The sequence below is a fragment of the Salarias fasciatus genome, chromosome 7 (assembly GCF_902148845.1).
Source record: "Salarias fasciatus chromosome 7, fSalaFa1.1, whole genome shotgun sequence".
Classification (NCBI taxonomy): domain Eukaryota; kingdom Metazoa; phylum Chordata; class Actinopteri; order Blenniiformes; family Blenniidae; genus Salarias; species Salarias fasciatus.
Genome location: NC_043751.1, coordinates 13237128 through 13256267, shown reverse-complemented (window position 1 = coordinate 13256267; position 19140 = coordinate 13237128). Strand labels below are relative to the sequence as shown.

The following is a 19140-nucleotide window of genomic DNA, read 5'->3' as shown; positions in this document are numbered from 1 at the left end:
AGACTATTATTTAGGAGCACTGCTTCACTGGACATAAGTGTTGCATACATCATTGCTTTTCTGTCATAGAAATGCCTGAGTGCATTTTGATCACTTCAAACACAATAGAGAAGCAGCATGGTGTCACTGTGGTTCGCATGTGCTGTTCCTCCAACCACCCTTGGTTTGGTGACCCTAAATGGGCTATATGCACAGCTCCATTACTTCCTGAAGTTCAGACAGCACCTTTATTTCCTGTCTTTCATGATAGGATGAACTGATTAATCCAGGTGTGTCTGGCCATTTACTGAGGTCAGACACACCTGGATTAATCAGTTGATCCTATCATAAAACACAGGAAATAAAGGTGCTGTCTGAACTTCAGGAAGTAATGGAGCTGTGCATATAGCCCATTGACAGATGGATGGATAGATGGATGTAATAAACAATAAACTATAATAATACAATAATGTTGATAAGAATGACAACTCTAAGTACATCAGAATTGTAGAATTATTACGTGAGAATGTGTGTTTTATTAGTATTTTAAGCTGTATCTTAAAGCTTGATCTTTGAAAATGAAAACAATATTGATCTTTTTGTTTCACGCTTCACTTTACTTGAGTAATTAAAAAAAAATATATATATATATACATATATATGTATATATATATATATATGTATATATATATATATATATATATATATATATATATATATATATATACATATATATATATATATATATATATATATATATATATATTGACAACTTTTTTATTTTCAAAAAATCCACGTGTCCAAAGAGGTTGTGCAGCGTTCGTCGCTTTTATTTTGAAAAGCAATAAACCGGAAGCTTTAGAGGCTTCGGTGCCATTCAAAGGCTAGCAGGCTAACGCGCTAACAGACGAAGAGCAGCGCTGTTTACTTGTCCTCGTCTCTCTTACACTGAAGCGAATGCACTTGTGTCCTCCTCTAGAGTCTACACGTTGATTTCGAAAAGGTACAACACATATAGACCTTTAATCGTCTTGTAATTAGGCCTAAATGGTCGCTTTAGCTTGATGCTAACGGTACTCTGTCGTTCACTCCGAGTGCTGAATCTTTCTGATGAAGTTTAGCAGAAAGTTTTTTTCTTTTGTTTCTCTATTTCTCTTATTTAAAACAAACAAACAAACTGAGATTAACATTCTTGTCTTAATCACCGTGCAGACATGGCCGCGGATTGGTTGGGTAGTTTGGTGTCAATTAACTGCGGGCCATCTTTGGGAGTCTATCAAGGAGAAGTGTCTTCTGTGGACCAGAGCAGCCAAACCATCTCCTTAAAACAGCCTTTCCACAACGGAGTCAAGTGTCCTGTCCCCGAGGTCACGTTCAGGTAAAACTGCTCTCAGCGCTTCTTGTTGTCAACAGATTTGATCTTCTTTTCATCCCGGCTCATTGTGTATGTTTCGTGTGAAAAAATGAGGAAAAGTGAATGCGCTTTGTTCAGCTGCCATGTGTTAATGGATCGACTTCAAAATCTTAGTTCTTGTCTCAAGCTGTGATTGGTCTCTCGGGTCTAAATACATGTCAGAATTACTCGTAGAATATGAAACATCCAGAACCCTGAGGTCAGTAGGAATATATTTACAAAGTGTCCACAGAACAAACTTGACTGCTGACACACACTTTTATTAATTTAGGCTTAAAAATAGTATTTGCTCCGATTTCGTGTAAAAATACAGATTTTTCTTATTTTATTTATCGTTAATGCTTTTACCTTAATTTTACATTAATTTTACCATAATGACAAATGGAGAAACAACCACACACACACATCTACTAGAATTTAGTGCATTTGTTTGGACTGTGGAGAAAACCCCATGTGTGCATGGGGAGAACATGAATACTCCACATTGAAAGGCAAAATGTGATGAATGATGGTCTCTGGCTATCTGTATCATCCTTCATCATCACTTGTTGTTTTATCATACTTTCACTTTGTTGTCACATATTTTGTGCCTCTTGTACAGGCTCAGATAAGCAATAGTCAAAATTAATGCACAAGCACCACTAAAGACATCACTTTTTTGTACTAGCTACCAAAGTGCACTTCGTCCTACCACTGATCGAAACTGAAAATACTCAGCATGTCAAGCGAGGCTGAACAGAAAAGATGCAGAGGAAGAACATTACAACTCTGCAGAGCTACCTGCCTCTGATAAATGGAGTTAATCATAACAAATGTCACTGAGCATAAAAACCCCCAGTTTAAAACAAGACTGTTACCTGACCAAAGTCTGTCTTCCTCTCCTGCCCCTGAATAAACTTCTTCTGTGTGAGAGCTCAAAGGTTTATGAGTTTTCCTCTTATCTCCTTCAGAGAAAACAAACCCTGTCAGCTAATCTCTACCTGTTTCATCTGCAGTGCCATTGACATTAAGGAACTCAAGATTTTGGATATAAGAAATGGCAACATCAGGCCTTCCTCAAAGACGAGCAGCGCACCGCTTGCCGTCCCAAAGGGCGACCCCCGATCGATGGAGAAAGTCAGCTCTCCGCAGCACTGCTCTAAAAGTTATGGGGAGCGACACCTGGATGTGCCCGGACAGCCGAAAGCGTTTCGCAGGAGACACAATTCCTGTAAGTTTCTTTTTGTGCAGACCTCTAAAAAGAAAAAAGTCAAACAAATCACTTATAAACAAGTTCTTTACTTTGCCATCAGGGTCATCGAGCAGTCGCGGCGCAAACCAGGTGACCCCGAAGAAAAACGGTGTGAAGAACGGTCAGATGAAGCACAGGGACGACGAGTGTTTCGGGGACGGCGTGGACGACGGCCTGGACACAGACTTTGACTTTGAAGGGAATTTAGCTCTTTTCGACAAAGCAGCAGTTTTCTCAGAGATCGACATATCAGAGCGCCGTAACGGCGCGAGGTCACGGGGGACGCCTCAGGATCAGACGCCCTCACGCTACCGCCACGATGAGAACATTCTGGAGGCCAAACCCATTGTGTACAGGCAGATTACTGTACCTCAGCCCGGGGCCAAAGAATACTGCACTGGTGGGTGTTTGGTGTTTTCAGTGACACTGCGGACAGAAGCGCAATGTTTCTAGTTGTCTTTCATCCTTGCAGATTCTGGACTGGTCGTGCCGAGTATCCCCTACGAACTGCACAAGCGTCTGTTGTCCGTCGCCGAGCGTCACGGCCTCTCGCTGGAACGAAGGCTTGAGATGACGGGAGTCTGCGCCAGCCAGATGGCGCTGACGCTACTGGGAGGACCCAACAGGTCAGCATGGAGTGCTGCTAAAGACTTTAATGCGACGTACCCAAATAAAATAAAGGATGTTATGTAGCATTCATCACACATGCGACCTTGTACTGTACCAATTCAAGAAAACTGAGACACTTTATAGAATATAGTTTAGAAAAGCAGGAACTGATATGGAAATCATGTAAAAGTTTGCACAAATAATTAAATGGATTTAGCCTTAATGATTCTTTATTGTTGAGCATTCTGACCAGAAGGTACCAAAAACTGGGAGGACTTCATGCTAAGCCAACTGTCCCTCCACTTTTATTTTCAGAGGTTTTTGTTTACATTTCATTTCTTTTACTTTTTGCATTATTTCCTTGGCAAACTTTTTTCCCCCCAGTGTTGACTTTACACCAGTTTGTTGTCAATCAGTGCCATTATTTTTAGTTGATCCACTTCAAAATGGATTCCCTTTCTTTTTAGGTTGAATTGCAGGACATTTTCTGGTCTGTATTTATATGATTGATGACTTCGGAACTGGTTCATTGATTTCGTGGCAAGACAGTCAGCATTCTGTGTCCGTGCGCTGCTCAGTGCTCAACTGTTTTGTGTTTCTTTCAGATTCACTCCCAAGAACTTACACCAGCATCCCACAGTGGCGCTGCTGTGTGGCCCTCACGTTCAGGGAGCCCAGGGCATCAGCTGCGGCCGCCACCTGGCCAATCACGAAGTGGAAGTCGTTTTGTTTTTGCCAAATTTTGTCAAGATGCTCGATTCTGTGACTGGCGAGCTCACGCTCTTCAACAAGACCGGAGGCAAACAGGTCTCCAACATCAAAGGTGAGCTGCTTTTAACTGAAAGTCCTTTGCCTTGTGCAGCTCTGCGGCTGTTCTCTTCTCTCCATGAGATGTCTCACACCTTTTCCTCTCCTGACCGCACAGACCTCCCAGACACCCCCGTGGATTTAATCATAAACTGTCTGGACTGCCACGAGAACACATTCCTGATGGATCAGCCTTGGTACCGGGCCGCGGCGGACTGGGCCAACCAGAACAGAGCGCCAGTCCTCAGCCTGGACCCTCCTGTGGGCGGACAGGGGCCGGCCGTGGAGGCCAAGTGGTCCCTCTCGCTCTGCCTCCCCCTCCCCCTGGCCGAGGGCGCCGGCAGGGTGTACCTCTGCGACATCGGGATTCCCCGCCAGGTTTTCCAGGAAGTGGGAATCAAATACCATTCTCCCTTTGGCTGCAAATTTGTCATCCCGTTGCACTCTGCATAGTGGGTCTTTTGCTCAACAAGATTGAATATTTCACCTTCCTTCACCATTTAAGTTGTGGCTCCTCGTATTCCAGATATTCTGCTGCTTTTTTTTTTCTTTTATAATTTCAATCTTCAATTTTGCAATTTGGTCTGAACCAGACGTTTGCCTCATTTGCTCAAGGATGATCGCTGTGTACAATAGTTCTTGGAGAATTAGGTACATATTGATAAAGATGTTTACAATGGTTGCTATGGCAAATAATTTGGATAAAGAGGTTCTTGACCGAGGCGGAAAAAGATGCAACGTGATACTCATTTCTGAATGTCATTGTAATCTAACCTCATTCCAAAGCCATCCAATATATCAGTCAAGCCTCTATAATGCCTGCACTTATACACACACACACACACACACTCTCTCTCATTACAATCAGAATCTGACTTCATGAATACCACTCATGCTGTTTCCGCTGCTACCGGCTTCTCCGAAAGCCGTAGCCATACAGCGCTCGCTCACCTGTCGCCAGATGCTTCAGTGAGATCTACACTTTATTAAATCAAACATGAAGTGTTTGTCATTCTTATATTGTGTGTTCAGATTGTACCCGTGTCGAATGGGGATCTTACTGGATGGAGTTCTGATAAAAGTGTAATCTGTGGTCATGTAGAGCTCTGCTCTTCTGGGACGGCGCGCAAAAGCTGTGGAAATTTCACCATTCGGTGCAGGAGAATAAGCTTTTCCCCCCTCTGAGACAAAGGGCTTTACAGATGTTTGAAAGTTACATTTCCTTCAAATTACTTTTTTTTTTTCCAAAGTCTCAGTTTCAGGCTATAACAATATTTGCTTCAATCTCCGCAAAGTTGTCATTTCAAAGTGTTTTTGTGAATTCTCTCAGAGAGGACCACAAGTCTGTCACGTGCGATGTGACGCACACTTAATGTCGCTTTTATTATAAATGTTCTGGACGTCTCAAACGCTAAACAATCTGTCCAGTACTGATGTAAAATGTGAGCATTACGATCAATCATTGACATGAAACTGTGCAACACTCAGCCACAGCTACTTGTTTGTGCTGTTTGAAGACTTTGACGGGGACGGTCTTTTGAAGACTCCGTTAATTAGAAATGCGTCTGCAACTCAGGATGTTGTTTTGAGTTTGCAGGAAAAAAAAAATTAAATTTACAATGACTTGTTGCAGAAGCGAGGAGCCAAGTAGACAAAAAACGAAGCACTGCAGTCCATACATTTGGTATGAGATTAAATCGACATGTGCAACTGGAACTAAAAATAGGCTGAAATTGGCCGGTTCAGACGCTGATTGTCTTTCATGCACATTGGTTGAGTCCTTCTCCGACATTCCTCTGGCCTGATGTGTAGTGTCACATCTGTTGAGACAAGCCTGGCTGGGAAACATCAGCCAAGGCTTCTTTCTGAATGTGAATTGTAATACGTTTTTTTGGGTGTTCGACCACCAGGAGGCGATGAAGCCAAATGTTTATTGTGGCGCTTCCTTGTTCGAGATGTAGTTGCAGCTCTTTGTACTTAATGCCATTGTCTGAAATGATCATTTTTGTCCATTAAATGTGAACAGATGCGAAACCTCGGGCGGTGGACACTTTGGACCAGAGAGCAGGTGGATTTACTCCGTTTTTTTTTTGCGAGGGTTGTCTGTTGCAGATCTGCAATTTGTTGGACATTTCTTTTCAGCAGGGGTGGGGAGAGTGTCAGTTCAGACAGTTGGGAGGTTTTACTGCAGCTATTTCCATGTGGGGTCGAAGTTCACTGTCAAGTTTGTTGTGCAGAAATACTGTGCAGTCCTCATGTGTCATGTCTGCAGGTCGAACCAATAAAAACATTCAGCAGTTTGTTTTTTTGTCCTATCTTTTTAGCATTTTTGTATTGATCAAATTCCTTCCCCAAGTTGACTGAAACGGGTCCTTTGATAGATATTTTTAGCCGGTCATCAGCGCGCATGCGCACTGAGAAGTCAAGGTGGGGCAAAAAAGTTGAATGTTTGAGAGAAGGGGAAAGTGCAGAAGTGCGCTCAGATCAGACGCTTTGGAGGAGCAGCTCGGAGTTCATTATTTTGACTGGTTAAACTCCGTGAAAGGGAAAGCTGCAACTTTTCTGCAGAATTTAATTTATTCTCTTTTTCTTTAGGTATTTGTGAGTTTAATGTGTGTGATGTTTACAAAAGACGCATCAGGAACTCACGGCTGGTTTATCTGAGTTCTGATCTCTTGACTTGAGGAAAAATCTTTTTTTCTTTTTCTTCCACTTCAACACAGATTGTTAAATACTTTTTTTCGTGAATGGGAATTTGTTTTCCATCGCTCGGATGAAAAGGCACGTGTGAAGTTGACTGACAAGAAAACAGTCCCTCCAACCTGCAGACAGGTAAGATCCTCAATCCAAGAGGCGAGGCAAATCCATCTGGGGTAAATAACCACAATTAATAACACGAAGGTGAGGGGGTTTTGCCGATTGCACAAATGCAGAGTTGTTCGGGTCGAGAGGTGTCCTCAATGCGCGCTACTTCCTGGGGTGAAGCGGCTGCAGCGCGCAGCTTCAGACACGACTCTGTTGCGACATGTCAGATAATGACACGAGAGATGACGACCGTCTGCCTTCACAACATCTGGGAACAGCTGTTCCCCAGTTTGCAGCGCTGGCCGCGCTCAGAGAAACGTGCAGATTCATGTCTTTAAATAGGCAGCTCTTCTCTTTTTAGCCCTTCATTCTTATTATTTTATCTGGTTGCACAAACAGCCATTCAGTTAAAGTCGTTTGCCACAGTAAAAATCCCATTGAAGCTGCTGATCTGTTCAGGATCGGATCTAAATAACACCCGAGAGGGGTTACAGGGGGGTACCAAGTAGCATATCATAAACAATAAGTAAGACTACCCTTCTGTGTTTAATATTTAGACTGCTGAGTGTATTTATTTCTTCATGGCGCTTTGTCTGACAATCAGACGGGAAGAAGCCAGTGCACTCTCTTTACAACATTATTAGGGTTGTTTGCTTTACTAATTTATGGCTAATTTTTATGGCAATATGCATTCATGATCTGTCTGTCACAGCATTCATCTGAAACTGCAATCCCCCTGATTGTATTTAAATTAGATCAGAATTCACTTAATTATTTCAATCTGGCAACAAACCAAAATCCAACAGCACAGCCTTCAAGGAAAAAAATGCTAAAGATAAAAGGTCAAAAACCTGGTTTGCTTCTGAAACGCTGCAACTGGGAAGTGCAGATGTGCGTTTGATCAAGAAGAAACCAAAAGCAGCCCACCAGCATCCGGTTGAGTCTGGATCCACTGTTCTGAACATCAGTGCTGCTGTGAAGTATGAATTAAAAAAGCATGTCAACGTCATGTATTGCAATACTCAAAACTATTGTCAAATATCATATGTTAAAATATTGTTATGCGGTCCTAAGTAATGCTCGGTTTAACATTATTCTCTCCAACCTGTATTTAGTAAACTAGGAGTATCTTCAGTGGTGCAATAGAAGAGCTGCTCTATTTCACATACTGCCACATTCACTTCAGTCTTTCACAATGAACAGTAAGGACATAAGTCTTGCACTACTTTTTCTATTCAAATAACTTTCACACTCATGTTTCAATTGCTTTTCACCTTTTAAAGTTATAAACATCATTTAGAACCAATGAAAATTAGGAGGTGAGACACATTTGGTGTCCAGTGGTGCCACCATGAAGACTTTGGGGACATTTCCATCAGCCTCAAAATAGCTTCAAGGTCAGTAATTTTTATTCTGTTGTGACAAAATGGAAGAAACGTTCAACCGGTGATGAAGGGAGCTCCTGAAACCACAGCAGAGCAGAGCAGAGCTGCTGCCCTGTAATGTGTTTTGCATGGCTGCACCAGCGGAGCAGCTTTGCACTGCACCGCAGCCAGGAAGTGTCCGTCCGCTGCAGACGCAGCAGCAGCTTCCACTTATATGGTGTTGTCTGTTTATTCAGTGAAATCAGCTCTGCCTATAGTGTAGCTAAAGTCTGATAAGTGTGAAAAAGCTCGGTGTGTGTCGTCTGAACTTTGGATGGTAGTAAAATGAAAAAGTTGGGCGGAAGCCAGAATGCAGGAGGTTGCCCCAGACTTACAGTCATTGATTTTTCACTTCCTGCTTCTCTGAACACAACTTTGCCTTACTGTTAAGTTTTTCAGTTTTTCTAAAACAAATATCACTATTTCAAACATGAAATCAGTCATTTGTTTTCATGCCTGCGTTACAGACACAGGAATGAGCACCAAGCATTCGAGAGGTGCAGTGATGACTTGTTTTTCGGGACCGACCACTGGATTCCTACTTTAGACAGTTGTTTCGCTGAAACATGCCACTGCACCAGAGTCCAGCTGTTGCAGCAGAGCTGGTTTCTTTCTCCCGAGAAGCCATCTGCAGGCAACTGGGCGAATTGTTGGCTTGTACTCCCTTTTCTTTCTCTACATTTCTCACCGGTCATTGATTCTGTTTGTGTACCTGCCAGACAGAAGTTTCCTCCTCTCCTCACTTGTCCTGCCCGCCGCCCTGCTGAGGTGGTAGTGATGATAATAACAGCGCAGCAGCATCGGAGCAGCAGGGCGTCCCCAGGCTGGACATTCAGGACGAGAGCAGGCTCACAATCCTGTACACCAACCAGGGACAGGAGCCCTACAGACACCTGGGGCTAGAACACTGATGTAAAAAAAAAAACCAGTTCTGTAAAACCTCCTAACGTGATCAACTTTAAACTTCAAATCAGTTTCGTTTTGAAGGTTGGTTTTTTCCCATCAGAGTTGCAGAACCGTGCACCTGACAGCCTCTTTCAAACTAGTATGTTCAACATTTTTTTACCTCACGATTTGTCTGAAGCTGGATGAGGGAGTGGCACATTCAAACAAGGTCAAAGAAGATATTTCTACATTCCTGTCCTGTCTTGCTTTGTGCAGTCAGGCTGCTGCTGACTTCTGCCACTCAGACCTTGACTGGCTCACACCAGACAGGAGTCAGCGCTGATCAACAGGTTTGATCATTTGAACAATGAAAAGGCTACCTTAGACGTAGTTATTAGCTCATTGTTACATTTATAATGTGATCTTTCACAGCCCTCATTCACAACGAGCGAGTATGAATGAGTCAGTGAGTTTTTTTTGATTCACAGTTGCTTTCAGAAGCTTAAGGAATTCTCTCATCTCTCAGTCAATACACTCAGTCTGGGATAGAGTGAAGCTGATCATAGGTATCTCAGTAGAAATAACTGAAATGATCACAGTAGGTTGTAACACAGTGGTAAATGAAAGTGGCCTGTGGAGCAAGTCGCACTCTGACGTGGTGAAATAAACTGCTGTCAGTGAAGCCGCTCGGAGGACAGCTTGATGATGAAGATGGATTTCTCAATGGCTGTAGGGGTCAAAAGAGACCCGACCGTCTCACAATGACGGCCTTGTGCACTTCCTGAAGAGCTCAGGCCTTGGTTCCATGTGGAGCTCTCTGAAAATGGCAGCGCGGCTCTTCGACAGACTGAGATCTGTTACAGTCGCTCAGCTGCCGCTCTCTCCCGCTGCTGCAGTGCATTCAGTGGCTCAGAGGAAATGAACTCAAAACTGCTGTTGTGTGGCAGCCACTGCCGATCTCTCGCTTTCACTTGGTGAGATTCTTCATCAAAGACTTGGTGCAGATCAGTGAGAACATGACACACACAGAGAAATTCCCCAAAAGGCAAAAGCACTTACCACTACACCTGCACCTGAACTGAGAGCCAACCAGGAAATTTATCTGATGCTGAAGAAGTGAACACAGTAAAATCCTTTTTGATATTTTGTGAAGAAAAAAAACCCTCTATGAAATGAAGAAATGAAGCCTTCGTCCAGTATCAGTATGTTTTTGATGCTTGTTGTTGTGGTTAGCGTTCGCCCCGCTTCGAGAGCATGGCTTGGTGTGACTACAGGCCCGAGGTCCTCTCTGTGTGTGCATGCATTTCTTTTCTACTTCGATTTCCCTCCACCGTGCAAAAACATGCGTGGGAAACTAAATATCTGATAGTTCTGAAAGTGAGTGTGTGGTTGACTGTCTCTCTGTGCTCACCCTGTGCTGGACCTGCGACCAGCTCGACAGAACGGGTTTAAACGTCATGGCCTTTGTAAGCTGCAGCGATTCCTACACTTTTTCTCTCACCCACTCCGCACCTATCTTCTCTTCTTTATTGCTTTATCCAGCTTGCTGTCGCAGGTAGCACAGTGGTTTAATGCATCTATTAATACAGCATCAGACAGAGTAGCCCGGAGAAACATTCCTGATGTTAAGCGACCATATTAGCACGGCGCTTAAAGATTTCTATAATGGAGCAGAGTTTGTCCTCAGGGAGCTGCAGAAACATGAACAAAGAGTTGATTTTTTATTTTTTTATTTGGTTAAATCTCATTTTTAACACTGTTTGTGGCTAACATGAGTGTAACACTGTGAAATGCCACAGTACAACAGAGATGGGCAGTGTGGGGGTGTTCCTGCGGGGTTGAAGGGTGTGGGAAATGTGTCCAGATAGTTTTGTCCCTCGACACAGGAGACAGCTGCAGAGCTCCATAGGGGACCACATCTGTCATATCCCCTTCATTGGGAGTGAAGACAGTTCTGTCTGGGACACATGCGACTTTTTAGTCTCACATTTGATGTCCGAGGAATGGCTGGTTATTTATTTATAGTGAGACATCTTTAAAAAAAAAGTCCCACGTTATGTTTTTGGTAGAAGAGAAGAGCTTGTGTGTTTTTATCTTTCATGTTCTTCCACCCAAAGCTGTCGCACAGGAAGACGAACGCTCTGTAATGAACATGTCGAAGGATGTGACCTCATGTGAAGTGACGGGTTAACAGAGCCAGGATTCTCCCTGAGCTCCGGCCGCCTCTGCCTGGGAAAGGATGGAGGAAGTCAGGCTTCTTGGGAGAAGTGTGGGGGGATTGTGGAGCATGACTTCATCGTTTCGCTGTGACGTCTGCGCTCTGATTTGTTGTGATCGTGTCGTGGAAACACAAGTCCCCGAGTGGCTCAGGACTGGGGTTACTGCTGCAGCGGCTGCTTTATTGACATGAAGAAAAACGGCGGGCTGCACCAGTCCCTCGGGTCTGGTCGGATCTCACCACAAGTTTGCATTCCCGAAACTGAAGAGAGACTTTGATTCCTACAGGGCTCTTTCTCTGGGCCACAGATGCAGAACCAGATCTTATTTTAGGTGAAAATGTCCTGTATGTTCATGATAATATCTCAAAATCTTTGTTAAAGCCAGAATTGAACAAATTGAACTTCCTCAGCAGCCTGAAAGCTGCTCTTTACTGTTGTCTTACGTCATGGAAACATTCGGTACTAGTTGTGAAAGTGTGTTTAAAAAAAGAAGAGTTGTTATTTCTGCTTTCTGTATGACTGGGTTATTTTTAAAGGGACAGTGTGAGTGGTTATTGATAGTGACGGACACGCTTGCTGAGAATTGCTCTGCACTATCGAAAAGAAGAACCGGCAACTCATCAATTTTTGACCACTTCTGTCAGGGTCATCTTTTTTAGTAATATAAGTGACAAAAGTCCACAACGTGCTTCACTTTAAGTGCATAAACTTAAACTTTCAAACAAAAACTTGAGCTAAAGTTTTCATTGATCAAATTTCCAGGCTTTGCTATGATGTCCAGAGACATCCTCACATCCACAGTGCCTCACATTAATGGTTCCCAACTTTTACCTTGAAGAACCCAAATTTTTACCATTGTAAACTTTTGCGTGTGAACATAAAGGAAGTGAAGAAACGATAGATGCCTAAAGACGTCTCTCGGCTGTCTATTCGGTGGTGAAATCTGTTATGATGTTGCAAAGGCACCATCTAATGAAGAAAATTCAAAACACGGGGAGTATTTCTGAATGAAAGGTAAAACTTAAGTTTCTCAAAGTGTCTCAAAAATCTGATCTCCGTCCTGTTTCCCTTTATAGGTACTGTGTGTGTGTGTGTGTGTGTGTGTGCGTGTGCATGCGTGCGTGTGTGTGCGCATGTGTGTGTTGGCCAGCTCTCATGGTCGCAGCTAGAGGCCCTCACCTGTGAGAGGATCGAAGCGCCTCACCATGACAGAGGTCCAGGTACGAGTAGAGAATACTCTCCAAACGCAAACATACAGGCGTTTTTTTTCCTTCCCCTCCTTCACTGTAACGCCGTCTGTCTGCGACGCTGCAGGTTCCATGGCCGCAGGGCACCGAGTGCATAGCCAGGTACACCTTTAAAGGCACGTCTGAGCAGGACCTGCCCTTCAACAAAGGAGATGTGTTGACTATCATTGTTGTCACAAAGGTAACATTTGTTTATTGTTTGGTTGTTCATGTCAGCTGTCAGTTCCGTCACACTGTAAAATACTTGTGTCATGTAATATTTGTAATAATATTTTTTTTTTCGTCATTCGTCTTAACTGTTGCTCATTTTGTGTCCCAGGATCCAAATTGGTACAAAGCTAAAAACACTGCAGGCCGTGAGGGAACTATTCCAGCAAACTACGTCCAGAAAAGGGAAGGTGTGAAATCTGGAGGCAAGCTGAGTTTAATGCCGTGAGTATACCTATTATTATGGTGCACTGAGTTATGATACTGTGAGCAAACAGTCCCGTGGAAATATATCTGCAGTGTTGTGCCAGCGTTGTGTCTCGTATGCCCAGCGGTGGCTAAAATAGCTCGACTTCGCCCTCTTCTTATGGCCGTGTGGTTGCAGAAGGCCGATGGCCTATTTGTCGAGGCACTGCCGCTGTAGTTGTGCGAATGCAGACCACAGTTTGGTCGGGCCGTGTTGTAATTGCAGTGCACTTGTGTCTGCTTCCACCTGAGGTTTGCATGATCTCAGTACGATTTCCTGTTGTTTCTTTTCTATTTCAGACTGAAGTCACTTCAAAAAAAAAAATCTCCGTTTCTTCTCATGATGGGTTTCTGTTGTTTCTTCCTGTGAATGTCAGGTTTATTCATAGACACCTCCTACTGGCCCGTCAGCTTGATGGGAAAACGGCCTTTCCATTTCTTGAGGGTTATTTGAATTTCAGTGCGCAGACATGGACATTTACGTTATAAATTAAATTGAGGGAGTATTTTTTTTTATTTGCACCGAAGTTCTTTTTGCTGTTCTACTGACATTATGAAGCTAAAACAGTAATTTAAAAACACAGAGTTGTTTTTAATGCACACTGTGACTTTAAATGAGATCTACACATGCTGCCATGTTGGGGAATTAATGTTGCAGTGACACTAAACTAAGCGATTGCACAGCGGGACAATTTTTTTTTTCCCAGCATTCCTTGTCTATTTTAGCTGCTGCAGCAGTGGCGTTTCTTGACTGCATAATTTTCTGGTAATCCTCACAATTTTTAACACAGTTGTCTCTTCGCCTCTGAAAAAGAATTGTTCTCCTTATAATTTCTCTGTCATTGGCGGCATGCAGCACACACCACCGCCTTTTATGTGAACACACACACGTAGTTTGGTTTGCTTGGTCCAGCTTTTCTGGATTCTTCATGTCTGGATATAAAAAAAAGATGTTTTGCATAAGATTTTTTAACAACAAAGAAATAATCTACCAAGCACTAATGTGTACTGCTATTGAATTTAACACCATGATGCTCATGGGCACGCAGGAATGTCAGATAAGAGGCAGCATGATTCAAGGACTCTTCGTTGTCATTCCAGTACTCGTTAAATGACATGCTATGAAATTTCAGGCCTGTAAAACTCTTATCTCCCAGCCTCATTGCCAGCTTTCCAACAAGCTTCTCTGTAAAATATTGAAATGCAATGTTCTCATGGAATCAGATGCAAATTTCTTTTAGTCTATTTCCTTAAAGTCACCTATAAATATGGGACATCCTCAGTAATAAAACCGGGTTGTACGCATTTCATGATAATCTGCTGTATATCCCGGTGCTTGAAACAATTGCATTTGCATTACATCCCTATTTTAAGACTCATGATAAATTCATGAGGTCAAGTAAAGAAAGAAAGATGGAACTTTACTCATAGCAGCTGAAACAAAACAGCTACACGGGCAGGAAAACAGCAAAATCACCCAAAGAGTGAAATGAATGTGAAATAAAACCCAAACAGGCTGAGTGTGCAGAGTCTGACTCTGGGAGTAAGAAGTAATGTTTCATATTTTTTGTATGTTTCATATTCAAAAAGCTGACAAAAGGTTCAGTGTGGAGGATAACGTGAAGCTTTACAGCAGTGCTTAGCACGTCTCGGGGTAGTTTTCTGACTCCTGACCTCCTGCCGGCTCGTCTCTTTCCAGATGGTTTCATGGGAAGATCACCCGGGATCAAGCCGAGCGTTTGCTCAACCCTCCTGAGACGGGCCTGTTCTTGGTTCGAGAGAGCACCAACTTCCCGGGTGACTACACTCTGTGTGTGAGCTGCGAGGGAAAGGTGGAGCACTACCGCATCATCTACGCCAAGGGCAAGCTCACCATCGACGAGGAGGGCTATTTTGAGAACCTCATGCAGCTCGTGGAGGTAGAAGATAAAAAAAAATCATTGTTCAGTTGTGAAATCTATAAAAAAGGAGTGTGTTGCCTGTGTTGTGCTCTGTAGCCTCGCTTAGAATCTACTGTCACCGTGTGTGGGAGGCCCCGTGTTCACTTCAGAGACATGCATTTCCTGGAACATGTAATGAACAGGAAGTGTCAAAGAGGAAGCGAACAGTATGCCGAGAGTTACAGCTCTAACCTCAGAGGCACAGAGCTGGCTTCACTCTCAGATTGACTCCATTTCACGTGTCAGAAGCTAATTTTGAGCCGGAAAGGACCGAAAATCTTTAAGACTGAAGTGGAAGAGTGATTAAACAGAGTCATTAACAAAATGTGTTCACAGCCACTGGGTCTTGAAGTGATTTGAGCAGACGGCCCTCTGGTGGGCATTTCGTTACACTGCTCGCTGAGTTTTGCTGCTTCTGAACTGTGATGCTGACACAGTTTTAACACTGTTTACTCCTTCTGTCATAAACCACAGGTGAATTGTGGACGTGACTCAAAAAAGCACCAAACCGTCAGCTGTAAAATGTTTCTAGTTCAGACTGTTTCTCTCATAGATTACCGAAAAGAAGTGAAGGTTATATAGATAGTTTGACACTCAGTATTAGCAGCATAAAAAGATAGATTGTTTACAAATAGATACAAAACAGCAGATATATTTCAGTTTTATATATTTTTTGGGGTTATGCATACAACTGATAATTATTGCTCCTTGTGTCTAGCACTACAGCAAAGATGCAGACGGCCTGTGTACCAGACTAATCAAGCCTAAGGTGGAGGAAGGAACGGTGGCCGCTCAGGATGAGTTTTCCAGGAGTGAGTTTTTATAGTTTGTGTAACTACACTGATTTTCAAGCTTTTTGTGTCAATCACATGTCTGAACTGAAATTATTTCCTGATTAAACGACCAACAGGTGGCTGGTCACTCAACAGGAAAGACCTCAAGCTGGACCAAGTTATTGGAAAAGGAGAGTTTGGAGGCAAGTGGTCTCAGGTTTATTGTAAATGTAACCACGGCGTCTTTCCATATTTGTTTAGGAACGAATGAAATGCTTTAAGTTGTGAATGATTTAAGTTGTTAATCACAGTTTTCTTTCATGGTTGAAATTCTGTCATTTTGATGTTGATATTTGCTTTTTAAGTGTGTTTATGGCATCAGTCTCACTGTGTGTTTTAGTGGAGTCCAGAGAAAACTGGACATTTATATTTTATACCATTTTCACAATGAAACTGAGCCACGAGGCTGATTGTTAAAAAGTTGGAGTCTGTTACACATTGTCATGTAACAAATATGACTTGATCCAGGCTCAAATCTCAAAAGGCTCAATGAAGAAACAATGTCTTCAGTGGCATTTTGGCATATTGGCATTAGGTATTTAACACTAACAGCCCCAGATGAAACATCAAACAGGCATTTGGCAGGAATTAATTTGCATCTGCTTGTGTGCGCTTCATGTTTCCTTTTCCCCTTTCAATGTTGGTTTGCTGTAAATACGCCCTGACTGATATTTCATCACTCGTGATTGTTGCAGATGTCATGGTGGGAGACTACAGAGGGACTAAAGTGGCTGTGAAATGCATAAAGAACGATGCTACAGCGCAGGCTTTTATTGCAGAGGCTTCCGTCATGACGTAAGACAATTAGCTACATTGCTCATGTTTCTTTATTAGGAAAAGGACACACCGTGTCTCATGCTTCTGTGTTTCTCCCACTTAACAGGCAACTACGGCACGATAACCTGGTCCAGCTGCTCGGAGTGATCGTCGAGGAGAACGGCAGTCTGTATATAGTTACTGAGTTTATGGCCAAGGTAGAGGTGGAACAATCTGACCATCTGTCCATGTGCAAGATAAAGATGAGAACAACATTGAACATGTTTGTTTGTTTGTTTGTTTGTTTGTTTGTTTGTTTGCAGGGCTGTTTGGTTGACTACTTACGTTCCAGAGGGCGGACGGTGATCGATGGAGACGCTCTCCTGCATTTTGCGTTGTACGTACTTCTTAGCGGTCAGAGATGAGAACCTGCTGAGTTTTTAGTGATGGTGCTGTGGAGCAGCGTGTTTGTGAACAGATTTTATATCTTGATTTTGCATGTCTGTCACAGAAATGTCTGTGAAGCGATGGCCTATCTGGAGGCCAATAACTTTGTGCACCGAGACTTGGCAGCGCGAAACGTTCTGGTGTCAGACGATAGCATCGCCAAAGTCAGTGACTTCGGTTTGACCAAGGAGGCGTCGTCCACTCAAGACGCCGCTAAGCTGCCCGTGAAGTGGACCTCGCCAGAGGCCCTCAGAGAAAAGGTCCGTGGCGAGACTCGTCTGAGAAATCTGGTTAACCAACTGAACCCATCACACGGTGAAACGAAGCTCTGACTTTTGTGTTTTTCTTTTGCTAATCAACAGAGGTTTTCCACCAAATCAGACGTTTGGAGCTACGGTATTTTGCTGTGGGAGCTTTACTCTTTTGGCCGAGTTCCTTACCCAAAAATTGTAAGCATTATTTCAGTACCTTTTTGGACGTAAACATCTAGAGGGAAGTGGTGATCTTGTGTCTTGAGATTGGAGTTTGTAATGTTTTTCTGGGGACTGTATCAGAAAGGGTATCTTTCTCTGCCAAGTTTAACATGCTGATCTCGCAGAGGATCAGACGACTGGTTTAAAAAAAGAGACTCATTTAACTGGGAGAGAACATGCAAACTCCACACAGATCAATCACTATGTCAAAATGTTTTAACTATTAAAACTATTTTAATCTCATCTGAGGTTCCGAATTGCAGGACACACAGTTTAAATGTCAGTTTTCTGTCATCTCTCAGTGAAACATGTTCAAAAGTTTTTTCTTTTCTTTTCTTTTTCTGTGTAGCCATTAAAAGAAGTGGTGCCTCGGGTGGAGAACGGGTACAAGATGGGCTGTCCAGACGGCTGTCCTGACGTCGTTTATAACCTGATGACCGAGTGCTGGAACCTCGATCCTGGCGTTCGACCGAGCTTTCACAAGCTGAAGGAGCGGCTACAGGATATCAGCCAAGGGATTGGAAAAAGACATTGAGAAACCTGACACAGCATTTTACTCCCCACTCATTTTGACCACTTGAACAGTAATCTCAGACTGCATAATCCAGCATATTTTAGTAACAGTGTCAAAAATGCACCTGTCTTAATAACAAGCTTCACATCAGGTTGTTCAAACTGCAGAAATAATCTCAGTTGAGTCAGAACATCACGGTTCATTGTGTCTTCCTAATTGTCACATGGTTAAAACACAGCGCTGCCTCAGAGCCACAGTGCCTTGCCTCTTTGTGTCCTTTACATTCATATAGATCGTCACGTTGGTGTGGTTCTCATCCAGAATTTCCAGAGCAGCAACATCATTAAACTCACTCGACTGAATCTGTTCAAGGAAAAAATATGCTTTGAAAATTAAAGTACAATTTTGATACAGGAGTACAAGCTGTAAATATTTTTAGAGTTCCAGGTACAAAGTCTTGCACGAATGTTGGATTATTTTGTTCGATTAAATTTAGAAAAAAAAGAAAAGAAAAAAAAAAACCTTTTAATAATGCAGCTTTTTATTTTTACTGTGTTGAAGAAAATATGTCATGCCTAATGTTTGGTCTCTCTGTAAAATGTGAGGCCAAGTCGATAACGGATTTATTATGCAAATCTTTGGATTGTATGAAAAAGTCTAACTTTTCTATGCAAGGGAACAACAGAATGTTAATAAATGTCCTGTGCTGCCTTTTTCAAGAATAAAACAATTATGTTGAAAGTGATTTGTTTAAGGAGTATTTTTTTAAGTCACAATTGAATTTTAATTTGACACAATCAAAGTTAATCTGCTGGATATTCCAATGGTGAAAATGGGTTAAAGCTATCAGTATTCACTGGAATCATCATATCTCAATCCTACCTTGAAATTATTTGAGTTTTTCTACTTTTATAAAATAGCAAGTGGGGCAGTGGTGGTAAGGGGTGTCAAACACAGCCTCTGTGCCATAATCGGTTTTTCAGAGAATCATTTCTGCCCATGAAAGGACTTTGCAAAGTATAATAAAATAAGACAGTGGGGCAAGTTTAATTAAATAGCAAATAAAAGTGTTTTAAGGCCTGATTTATAATAAGTTAGTGTGTC

General features: G+C 42.6%; 2 protein-coding genes across 2 annotated transcripts; both read left to right on the top strand.

Moving 5' to 3' along the window:
• Positions 1-844: 844 nt before the first annotated feature.
• On the top strand, positions 845-6340 carry LOC115391815 (enhancer of mRNA-decapping protein 3-like). Its single transcript, XM_030096176.1, has 7 exons — positions 845-982; positions 1192-1357; positions 2389-2603; positions 2686-3024; positions 3097-3250; positions 3839-4056; positions 4159-6340. Exons 2-7 carry the CDS (start codon positions 1194-1196, stop codon positions 4491-4493), a joined length of 1425 nt encoding a protein of 474 aa, XP_029952036.1. The 5' UTR covers positions 845-982; positions 1192-1193; the 3' UTR covers positions 4494-6340.
• Positions 6341-6493: 153 nt separating this feature from the next.
• On the top strand, positions 6494-18681 carry LOC115391817 (tyrosine-protein kinase CSK-like). Its single transcript, XM_030096179.1, has 13 exons — positions 6494-6872; positions 12450-12593; positions 12688-12801; positions 12940-13052; positions 14773-14992; positions 15732-15825; positions 15924-15989; positions 16542-16641; positions 16730-16820; positions 16926-16999; positions 17114-17309; positions 17412-17498; positions 17872-18681. The coding sequence occupies exons 2-13, from the start codon at positions 12579-12581 to the stop codon at positions 18055-18057; spliced, it is 1356 nt and encodes a 451-aa protein (XP_029952039.1). The 5' UTR covers positions 6494-6872; positions 12450-12578; the 3' UTR covers positions 18058-18681.
• Positions 18682-19140: the final 459 nt, after the last annotated feature.